The 12,037-nt window shown below is 38.9% G+C and overlaps 1 protein-coding gene across 3 annotated transcripts in view; it reads right to left on the bottom strand.

The window, feature by feature from the left end:
• Nucleotides 1-12,037, bottom strand: part of WDR17 (WD repeat domain 17) — a 79,303-nt gene that overhangs the window by 17,555 nt on the left and 49,711 nt on the right. For all 3 annotated transcript variants that reach the window (XM_074905777.1, XM_074905778.1, XM_074905776.1), the window contains 8 exons: nucleotides 9,487-9,689; nucleotides 9,203-9,352; nucleotides 8,966-9,096; nucleotides 7,220-7,345; nucleotides 2,505-2,660; nucleotides 2,159-2,223; nucleotides 1,802-1,934; nucleotides 132-223 (listed from right to left, as the gene is read on the bottom strand). In XM_074905777.1, the coding sequence (XP_074761878.1) occupies nucleotides 132-223; nucleotides 1,802-1,934; nucleotides 2,159-2,223; nucleotides 2,505-2,660; nucleotides 7,220-7,345; nucleotides 8,966-9,096; nucleotides 9,203-9,352; nucleotides 9,487-9,689 (1,056 nt within the window). The remainder of the gene's footprint in view (nucleotides 1-131; nucleotides 224-1,801; nucleotides 1,935-2,158; nucleotides 2,224-2,504; nucleotides 2,661-7,219; nucleotides 7,346-8,965; nucleotides 9,097-9,202; nucleotides 9,353-9,486; nucleotides 9,690-12,037) is intronic.

The raw sequence follows: 12,037 nt of genomic DNA, 5'->3' as shown, positions 1-12,037 counted from the left end.
TAGAAGATGTAGTATTTTGTTGTGAAATTCTACATTGATGATGCCAAATTAAACCACTAGAGTTTATCTTGCTTGATGACTTTACATGCTGCACTAAAATGAGGCTTTAGCTATAAACTAGAACAACTTACTCGTTATAATCATCTGTATTGTTTCCACCAGAATTTGAAGATCCACTTGTTGTGGAGAGTGGTGATACCTGAATATTTCCCTCACAAGCTGCCTAGAAGTGAAAAAAAAAAAAAAAAAAAAAAGAGGATTAATGAATGAACCAATCAAACTGAATATGAAATGTGATTTTTCAACAACAAAAAATAATTTAAGATCTATAAAAATTCTTCTAAAGCCCAGTTATAACAAAGGAAATGTTTAAACCAGTTAACTTACTCATAATCTTAGCCTAGCTGTATCCAGCCATACAAAAATTCTCCAGAAGCAAGACCTCTTCCTTCTTATGCATTTGTACAGGATTTTTCCAGCATTTGAATATGTTTAAAATGGACAGAGGGTTATAACCTTGATTTTTACACCCCAAGGAGCAAGTGGCTGTGAGTGAAGGATGAACTCCATAGATACTCCTCAGTAGTTATACCAGTAAATCTGGAAAGCTTTATATAGAGGCATAAGCTGAAACTTTTAATGTCTGGCAACAAATTATTTCTAACATTAAATGAGAAGAGATCAGTGTGGGTTAAAAGAAAATTCTTTCATGTGCTTTAAGGTGTAGCTGAGATAACAAAATTAAAACTCAGGGCTCAGTTAAAAGAGAAAGGTAATCCTGTTATTTTATTGCTTAATATTAGCTGATAAAACTTCTAAGACAAAGACTAATTTATGAATTGCAATAAAAGCAACTCCCTGAAACGTCTCTCTTAAAAGAAAAATTAGATCTTTCTAAAGCTTTAAGGTCCTAACATTATAACTTGTTAAATTTAAGCATAACTCAGAGTTCCATTCTGTGCACTATTCAGCTGCTATTAGAAAAACAACTTACAGGTAGTTTCTAAAGGACAAATTCATGTGCATTATTAAAGTTCTTATCTCTGAGGCAACTGAATGTTCAAGAACAGATAGGCATGAGAGAATGTACCAGGGACAAATCTTGGCATTTTATTTAACAAACTACATTAACTATGTAGAAATTACTCAAAAATAATAAATGAATGGTGAGAAAGAGTAAAACAAAGTATCAGCCTTGAACATTTTGTGTGCCCTTTAAGTTGTGTTTACATTAGGAACCAGAAAGGACAAATGTGCTTTTAGTAATCTCTTGTACTGTTTTTTGCATTAATTTGAACGTTTGATTTCCTGCAAGCAGGTTCTTACTGGAAGACACTTGATTTCTTGGTTGGATACCAACATAAAATAAATGGATTTTAAGTTTGGCAGAGCTGTATGAGCCCCCTGCGGCTTTTGACACTTCCTTATGTTGACATTTCATTACTCAAGTCTTCACTCCTAAATGTTTATAATTGCTCAGAAATGCAACAGAAATCCTACATGTCTTTGATGTTAAGGGCAGTACTGACGGCTGAAAGTCATGTTAGTTTTCTACTTCAACCAAGACTGTATACATCAGTTTTCATTATGGGCAATTTAGAAGAATCAGGCTTAAAATCTGTAAACACGAGATAACTTTTTATGACTTCTGCATAAAAACTAGTCAATACAACACAAAAGTAAAGAGTAAGTATCATTATTTAGCCATTTTTCAAAAATGAACAGAGCTAGCCTTTTAAATATGCTTGTCATCAGAGTTAGAAATGAATAGCTAAATACATCTCCCACACTGTAATAATACCTGTGCAACAAGAAGAGCCTCTTTAAGCTGGCCTCTTGAAGTAAAGAAAGAAACTAGTTTCTTCACATCTCCAATAGCTATACAGTATGGGATGACATCATCACTTTCTTCCTGAATTAACTGATCAGCTCTCCTAATTGAACAAATGAATAAATAGACAAGAGAGATCTACACATATACATATATTGCTGAAATACTCTACGGTTCTATCCCAAACCTTACTGAATAAAAAGTAAGATCACTGGAATGCTGTAACAAAAGCAAAGTACAACTGATATTAGTATCCGTCCTTCCTACTTGTCTGTGTCCTTTTGTGGACAGAAGCTACAATTCAGCACCATATTTTTATTACCTTACCTTTGCATTAACTTCCTCCAATATTTCATTGATACACCAGGTGCAACTGAGAGAGCTTTGTCCCACTAGAAAAAAGCAGCAATACATTTAACCTGATCATTTTATTTTAAGAAACAGCTGTATTTTTGACTAGTTTCCTGTTTCTCCCATTAAAAATAAATGTCAAGAGACTAAATAAGGAATGAGCTATGCATTAGACTGCATATGTTAAAAACTATATAATTGGAGCAAGATTACTCTTTTCTGGACTTGTGACCCATTTTGATGCTACCCCATCTATGCTAGGGTAGCCGGTTTTCAGAAACTTCATACTTTATTGTTCTTCAATAATGTTCTAATATTTTACCTCTCCAAGTTCTACCATTAGTTCACAATATCGCTGAATTTGTCCTAATCTTAAATGTATTTCTGCAGCTTCTTTAAGCCTTTCCTCTTTGCTTGGTGCACCAATACCACCTCCATACTTGGACATTTTTACTGTTGTCAGTTCTTGTGCCTTGGACTGAAGGAAAGCAAAAAAAAGATTAAAAAAAGTCAAAAAACCCAACAGTTTTCTATGCTGAAAACAAGATTTGTTAAGAATGAAGTAGTATCAAACATTACAATGGAATATAAAGGCTATCATTTAAGAAAAAAAACCTTTTGAGAAAAGGCTAATTGGAAGAAATTACAATGAGATTACAGTGAACTATTGCATTGTTACCAAAGTAACTGTGTTATGTGTTTTGTTGGACACATACATTTGCCTGGATCATCTTCCTTTAATCTCTTCTATATATACTGGAAATTCTCAACCATTTTCTCACATGTAATAATAATTCACTCAGATGACCATCATAAAAATCTTGATAGTTTTGAAATTTAAAAAAAAAAAAAAAGTAAACATACAGAGTTGGAAATTGTACTTATTATCATTATAATGATGTCCACATAAAGAAAGAATAAAGATAGTAGGCTTGACTTGTGTCTTGATCTGTCATAACACATTAACCTTATGACCAATAAATGATTTATATTCCCAACCACTGCAAGTTTTATATTAGTTGAAGAGGTAAGATAAAATTTCTCCACCTGGCAGAGTTTGAGAAATAAGTTGCAACAGGATATTTAAATTAATAAAAAAAATAATTTAAATAAATATAAAAATATTTTAAATAAATATAAAATTATTAATTTAAATTCAATAAAAATTTAAAAAGGCAAAAGTAGCTTCACTTCACATTTCAAGAATTCTCAGTTTAACTCTATCGTCAATGCATGTAAGACAGCACTTGGCTATTCATGGCTTTACAATACCATATAAGGAGGATAGAGAATGGATATTGAACATTCTTCACCAAAATAAACTGTAATATACATAAATGGCAGTTACTGAGAAAGGCATATTTTTTTTAAAACAAACAGTTACTTCTTTACTTGGCACCTTTATTTTTTTATCGTTTTCATGCTGAAGTCTCCAATGTATCCTCTTTGTTTACTAAAAACAGCAAAAACCACACAGGCTCTAGGTCCCTACTTCATCCTGCAACGTTTAGGTGCTGCAATATCTAGGTGCATTATCCAGTTTCCTAAGAAAAAACTGGTATTAGCAGCCATACACAAGCACTCAGCATCACCCTACCCCTACTTCCTCTTAAAGCCCTCAAGCAAGATTCTGAATCAGCAAAACCAGGACAAAAATCTTTTAATTAATATGAACACTTAATCCAGATCCACAGAATGATCAGCAATTACTGTAGTTACTCTAGGTCACCTCAATTATATCTGCATGAAATCATGTTGCAAGGATAAACAGATTTCTTGCACTGCATGAGTCAAGAATTAATGCAGTCTTCTCAGGATAACTGGCTGAGAAAACGGGCTTTTGGACACAGGGACACACATACACAGAGCTTCATAGTATAGGAAGTAGGTAGCATGGGGAATAAACAACCTAGAGACATGTGCATGCCTGGGGGGCTACAGTCTTACTGGCATCAGAGAGATGTGGTGGGATGGCTCCTGTGACTGGAGTGTTGGAATGGAAGGATACAGGCTCTTTAACAAGGACAGGCAGGGGAGATGAGGAGCAGGGATCAACCTCTATGTCACTGACCAGCTGGAGGGCATGGAGCTCTGCCTGGGGATGGATGAGGAGCCGACCGAGAGCTCATGGGTCAGGATTAAAGGGAGGGCTGGGACAGGGGACGTTTTGCTGGGGGTCTGCTACAGGCCACCCGACCAGGATGACCGAGCAGATGAGGCCCTCTGTAGACAGATAGGAGCAGCCTCACATTCACAAGCCCTGGTCCTCATGTGGGACTTCAGCCATCCCAATATCTGTTGGAGGGACAACACAGCAGGGCATAAGCAATCCAGGAGGTTCCTGGAATGAGTTGATGATGACTTCCTTCTCCTGTGGAGGATAGAGATAGAGGAGCCTATGAGGAGAGGTGCTATGCTGGACCTTGTTCTCATCAACAAGGAGGAGCAGGTGGGGAGTGTGAAGCTCAAGGGCAGCCTTGGTTGCAGTGACCATGAAAAGGTGGAGTTCAGGATCCTTAAGACATCAAGGAGGGCACACAGCAAGCTCGCTACCCTGGACTTCAGGAGAGCAGACTTCGGCCTCTTCAGGGATCTGCTTGGCAGAGTAGCATGGGATAAAGCCCTGGAGGGGAAAGGGGCCCAGGGAAGAGGGGCCCAAGAAAGCTGGTTGATATTCAAGGATCACCTCCTCCAAGCTCAGGAGTGATGATGCATCCTGACAAGAGGAAGTCACGTAAGAACGCCAGGAGGCCTGCATGGAGGAACAAGGAGCTCCTGGACAAACTCAGGCACAGAAAGGAAGCTTACAGAGCGTGGAAGCAAGGACAGGTATCCCGGGAGGAATACAGAGAAACTGAGCAGCCAGGGATCAGGTTAGGAAGGCCAAAGCACTGATATAATTAAATGTGGCCATGGATGTCAAGGGCAATAAGAAAAGCTTCTATAGGTGTGTTGGTGATAACAGGACAACTAGGGCAAATGTGGACCCTCTCCAGCAGGAAATGGGAGACATGGTTACCCAGGACATGGAGAAGGCTGAGGTTCTGAATGACTTTTTTTCCTCAGTCTTCACCAGCAAGGGCTCCAGCCACACCACTCAAGACACAGAAAGAAAAGGTGGGGACTGGAAGAATGAAGAACTGCCCAGGAGAAGATCAGGTTTGAGACCATCAAAGGAACCTGAAAATGCAGTAGTCCATGGGACCTGATGAAGGAACATCTGAATGGACATCTGAAGGAACTGGTGGATGAAGTGTCTAAGCCACTATCCATCCTATTTGAGAAGTCATGGCAGTCCAGTGAAGTTCCCACTGACCGGCAAAGGGAAAACATAACACCCATTTTTAAAAAGGGAAAATGGAAGACCCAGGGATCTACAGGCCAGTCAGTCTCACCTCTGTGTCTGGCAGGATTATGGAGCAGATCCTCCTGGAAACTGTGCTAAGGCACATGGAAAATAAGGAGGTGATTCGTGACAGCCAACATGGCTTCACTAAGGGCAAATCGTGCCTGACAAATCTGATGGCCTTATCTGATGGGTTTATAGCATACATGGATAAGGGAAGAGCAACTGATGCCATCCACCTGGACTTGTGCAAAGCATTTGACCATGTCCCACACGACATCCCTGTCTGTAAATTGGGGAGACGTGGTTTTGACAGACGGACCACTCAGTGAATAAGGAATTGGCTGGATGGTTACACTCAAAGAGTTGCGGTCAATGGCTCAATGTCCAAGTGGGGAGCAGTGACGAGAGTTGAGGTTCTCCAGTCTGGAGAAGGCTCCAGGGAGACCTTATAGCAGCCTTCCAGTACTTAAAGGGGGCTACAGGAAAGATGGGGAGGGACTCTTTATCAGCAGAGTCGGGATAGTACAAGAGGTAATGGTTTTAAACTGAAAGAAATTAGATCCGGATTAGATATATGGACGAAATTCTTTACTGTGAGGGTGGTGAGACACTGGAACAGGTTGTCCAGAGAGGTTGTGGCTGCCCCCTCCCTGGCAGTGTTCAAGGCCAGGTTGGACGGGGCTTTGAGCAACCTGGGCTAGTGGAAGGTGTCCCTGCCCATGGCAGAGGGTTGGAACTAGATGATCTTTGAGGTATTCTCCATCCCAAACCATTCTATGATTAGCACAGCAGCTGCTATTACAGTTAACATCACCAATAAAAAACTTCTATCACTTAAGTTTCATAAGGTATGTAGGAGACTCTTTTAAAGAGTCTGTGATTTTGCAGAAGAGACAGCCTGCAACAGCAAACAAGAGGTGATACATAGCAGGTATTTAGCCCTGGGGGTGTCAAGTGGGGAGTTATGCATTTCCTGATGCATACCAATAAATACTTTTCTTCTATTTCCAACTCTGTCATTGCAGTACAGGATTCTTTAGTATTCCTAATAAGTCCCTGACAGAACCACATAACTCCATATTCTGTACAAATTTTTTGTCTGGTTGCATATTCATATATGCAGCTACTAAGAAATTTATGTCCTAGTACTTGAATTTCACATTTGTATCTGAGTCACTCTTTAGTTGCATATCTATATTAATTACAGGTTCTTGGTTTTCCATTCCTTCTTCCAGACAGCTACAAAGCATACTTCTGCTCCCCTCCCTTCCATTTTCAGACATGAATTCCCCTGTCCTTGCATTTAAACATCATGTTCAAAACTTCATGTTTATACCACCAAATAATTTGATTTTACTGAAAAGTACAGTATATATAATAGGGAAGACAAATTCGCTTCATAGTTCAAGCTGTAGTGATGCTTGCTTTGCAATTTCTTTCCATTATTTTGAAAACTGATTTTCTAGTTAACAACTGTCTCCTAGCATTTTAACACTGAACATGCATGAAGTCATTGCAGATGCTATTGTTCTAACAGACTAGCATTGCACAGAGAACTGATATTGCATAAATATATTTGGACATGAAATAAACTGTGACTTCTGTAAATCATTAAATTTTATTTTAAAAGAGTGAAATACTACATGGATTAACAAAACATTTTCACATATTGTTTATGCTTCACTTACCATTCTAAATCTAATGAGATGTTTCATATGCATAATTCCTTTGCAGTAGTGTTGTGGAAGCAAACTGTCATCCTGTCCTTTTATTACAGCAACCAAATCCCATAAATTTTTGCTGCCTCCTGGAGGCTAAAATTGTTAGGGAAGAAAAGAGTTGTATTAAGTAATGTTCAAAAGAGAAATCTGAATTTAAAAAGACATCGGAAAACATTTGTCAGTCAATTCCAAGAAATACAATTTCAGACCATTTCAATATCAGAAGCTTTACTATGAAGACATGAATTAGTTCAAGACACTACAACTCCTTCAGTCTTCTTGAAGGCTGTGAAGATACAGCAAGATCCATGAAGTATTTGGTTATGTGTGGACATCGTTGAGGGCTCGCCATTAAGGGCTTTCCCTTTTGCTCCCAAAGGAATATAAGCTCTCTGGTGGCTACTACTGGCATAAACCAACATTGAGCTGCTGGGATGCAGGAGCTGCCCTAACACTTGTTTACCATTTTCTGTAAAGCAAAGGCATAGGCCAGGTAAAAAAAATTTCAAGGCTTGACTGCTACAATCCGGTTTCCTATCTTAAAATAGGCACATATAACTGTATATGCACAAAATGTTGCAGGCCATCAATGCATTTTTTAAAAAAATAAATTTTAAATATTTTTATTGGTCTAACATTTGAATCAATCCTTCTATAGAGCTAGGATGATGGTTTAACACTGAATGAGGTCTAGAAGAGAGTGAGTAATTAAAAACCTTGACCTGAAGGAACTTTTCTAAGAATAACAGGATTACAGGTTTAGAAGACCTATCATTTCTGAGCTAGTAAAAAATGGAAGATCCTATAGGAAAAAAAAACAAACAGATGCACAACACTATTTTCTGGACTCAAAAAGCACCACAGATGATCAAAAAAAGTTTTTGTTCTTGGAAAATTCTAATACTCTTATAACATGGAATTCCATAAAACATATTTTTATTAAACCAGGAAATGTTAAGATTTGTAATCGAGGAAGATTGTTTCAGCATTTCTAAATCATACTCTTCAATCTAGCTAGTAATTAAAACAAATATTTTGGATAAACTAGGTCCTTGTAGATTAGTGTAGTGATTTAAATTACAACAGTACTTGACACAAGCTGTAGTTCCAGGTAATTTTTGTCCTTGTTCTACCTCAAATTCAGCTCCTATGCAGGTAAGCACTCACAGGGACCCAGTAGTTTATGTTTTTAACTCAGTTGCACAGTGATTGCAGTGATTTATAGGAAATATTACAGTACAGTGGAGCAAAGGCTCTGGGGCACCGGGAACACTGGGGCAAGGGTCATCCAGATCTACATCTCCTAGAAGTACTATAGCAGTTTTGGCCCAGACACTGGGGCAGTTCAAACCTTATCTGTAATGAGGGTGACCCTTTGATGGATTAAAATTAAAACCTTCAATGTTGTTTTATAAAACACATCTTTTCTTGAATAGAAAATTGTCAAATCAAACTTTTCCTATGGAAAATGAAATTATCCTATCTATTTCACTTTGTGAAAAATTGGTGTTCACAACTGACAATTCAGTCATGGACATATTTACAGGCAGAAATGTTAAGAGACAGAAATGATTTCTGCATATTTTCTGAGCTCCCTTTAAGAAGCAGAGAAAAAAAAAATATAGAGAAGAAAGAAATTTCAGTTTTGGAGACTGACTTCAGAAGAGAAAGTCACGCACACTTACAACATCCTTAAATTTGTAGAATACTTACTGAAAAACATTCTGAAAACCATCTCAGTTTTTTTCCTCGAGGATTTCCTGTCAATTTTTCCACTTCTTGTTTAATATCCCTGGAAACTTTACCACACAGCAAAGGAGGAGCACCAGATTCCACAGCACGATCTAACACGTACAAAGATTTATGAATGAAAATTTAAAAAAAGAGAAGAAAAAAGAGAAGTAGTATAGCAACATACAGAAAATTAAAACAACAGTACATACAACTTACCTGTATTACCAATAATCTCATCCCAGCATCTATCTGCTAAGATATTTATTTGTAGAGGGTTTATAAGAGGTGTCAATGACCAGAGTCTCACAGTGGAGTCACGAGAGCAAGATGCCATAGTAAATGGACGACTAGGATGACATGTTAGTCCTAGTAGAGAGGGCATTTAAAAATGTAGTCAAATAATTAAGTTTATCTAATAACCAGTTTGATTAAATTATAAATGTTTAAATATTTTAAAATGCATGTCAATACAGCAATAAAACAAAATTTTAAAATATTACCATATACATCTGCACCATGATCATAAACTGTGTCCAAACATGTCCCATCTCTTGTGTCCCAGACTCGAATTGTATAGTCCCAACTGCCGGATATTAGAAGGTATGGAATTTCAGGATTCCACATCAGTCCCCGCACTGGAGCTGTATGTCCACTAAGAACATTTATACAAGCATCCTGTGTATAATCCCATATTCGAACAGTACTGAAATAGAATAAAAAAGACACGTCCATCAAATTACCTACTGAAATACGATTATCTCTCTACTTCAGCAATAGTCTAAGATTCAAATTTATCAAAAAATTTAATTGCAATATGTTTATAGAAGTTTTATTAGGAGAGGTTGGAGCCAGTGCTCTTCATGCTTAGGATATGGTACAAAATACACCAAAGACAATTCACCAGCATAAGAAAAAATTCCATCTACCGCATAGTCTTTCAAAATCACACATTCACCATTATCTTGGATGTCAGTGAGAGAAAGTAAGTTTGTCCATATGCCTGAATGAGTAATAAATTTCTGTTAGGACTCTCAAGGGGAAAAAAATGAAAGAAAACCAAAGCAAAACTGCAAGAGCTATCCTTCCTACGGCTTTAATAGCCCTCTAACAGACCCAGGAAACCACAGATCTGTTAGTCTAACCTCAGTTCCTGGAAAAATTATGAAGATCATAGTGGGTACTATTGAAAAGCATTTGAATAATAACGCAATCATCAAACACAGTCAATATAGGTTGACAAAGGGAAAATCCTGTTTAGCTAATTTGATATTCTTCTACAATAAGGTCACCTGCATAGTGGATGAAAGGAAAGCAGTGGATGTAGTTTTTCTGGATTTTAGTAAGATTTTTGATACTGTCCCTCACAGCATCCTTCTGGACAGGTTCTCCAGTGGTGGGATGAGCAGGTTCACAGTGCGCTGGGTGAAGAACTGGCTGAACAGCTCAAAGGGTTGTAGTGAATGGGGCTATATCTGGCTGGCAACTTGTCACAAGTGGTGTTCCTCAGGGTTCAAATCCAGGGCCAGTCCTGTTCAATGTATTAATCAAAGATCTGGATGCAGGAGTTGAATGCACCATTAGCAAGTTTGCTTATGATAACAAATTGGGAGGTGCTGTTGACTCTCTTCAAGGACAAGAGGCCTTGCAGAGAGATCTAGATAGATTGGAGCACTGGGTAACAATTAATGGGATGAAATTTAACAAGTCCAAATGACAGATTCTGTACCTGGGACAGAGTAACGCCGGGCACAAGTAAAACTGGGGAGAGGAGTGGCTGGCGAGCAGCCCTGCAGGAAGGGCTCTGGGGGTGCTGGCTGACAGCAGGCTCAGTATCAGTCAGCAGTGTGCCCTGGCAGCCCAGAGGGCAAACCGCATCCTGGGCTGCATCAGACACAGCACAACCAGCCGGGCAGAGGAGGTGATTGTCCCGCTGTATTCAGCCTTGGTGCGGCCTCACCTTGAGTACTGCGTGCAGTTCTGGGCCCCACGATTCAAGAAGGATGTTCAGGTCCTCGAATGCATCCAGAGGAGGGCAACAAAGCTGCTGAAAGGGCTGGAGGTATGTCCTGTGAGGAGCTGCTAAGGTCTTGTCTAGGTTGGAGCAAAGGAGGCTGAGGGGCAACCTCACTGCTCTCTACAGCTTCCTGAGGAGGGGAAATGGAGATGGAGGTGCTGAGCTCTTCTCCCTCCAGTGGTAGGATGTGTGGGAATGGTTCAAAGCAGCTCCAGGGGAAGTTTAGACTGGATATTAGGAAGCATTTCCTTACCAAGAGGGTGGTCATTGGAACAGGCTTCCTAGAGAGGTGGTCGATGCCCCAAGCCTGTCAGTGTTTAGGAGGCATTTGGACAACGCCCTTAATAATTTGCTTTAACTTTTGGTCAGCCCTGAACTGGTCAGACAGTTGGACTAGATGATTGTTGTAGGTCCCATCAATTGAAGGATTCTATTCTATTATCTTCTCTCCTTTAAGCATTTGTCACATGGTCGAAGTAGACACCACGTTATCTTAAATTGTGAAACTCCCACCACAATTATACAAGTAACGAGGAAGAAATTCATGCCAAATTTCTCACTTTTTTCTTCCCTTTTAACCAAGCAAGTTTCCAACATTTCCTTTTATTTTCAGTAGTTGCTATCACTGGGTACAGCTAATTGAACAGACTACAGAATGAGGAAGTTAAAAGTTCAGTTTCTTGAAAAGATCATTGTAATTCCGGCTAAACTTTATTACATTATCAAATATGTTACCAAAGCTCACTCATGGCAGCAAAGCCACCTATTATGGTTTCTCCAGCACTGCAGAGGGGCCATTTGATGGACCTTGCATCACAAAGTAGAATCCACAAGTTAGAATATGTACTCATGGGTGACACCTGCATGCTGTTCCTATGTACTGTATAAGCCTAGGTCCTAAACAGGTCATCTGAAAAAGTTCTGAGTTTGATTACGAACAGGAGTGTTACCAAGTTCAATAAACTTAAAAGACTTTTTACTTTCTGTGTTACCTGGGACTAAGTTATTCAGTGATCCCCTTCCCTCAAAGTGCAAGT

This window comes from Athene noctua, chromosome 4, assembly GCF_965140245.1.
Source record: "Athene noctua chromosome 4, bAthNoc1.hap1.1, whole genome shotgun sequence".
Lineage (NCBI taxonomy): Eukaryota > Metazoa > Chordata > Aves > Strigiformes > Strigidae > Athene > Athene noctua.
This window is presented reverse-complemented; position numbering and strand designations above follow the sequence as displayed.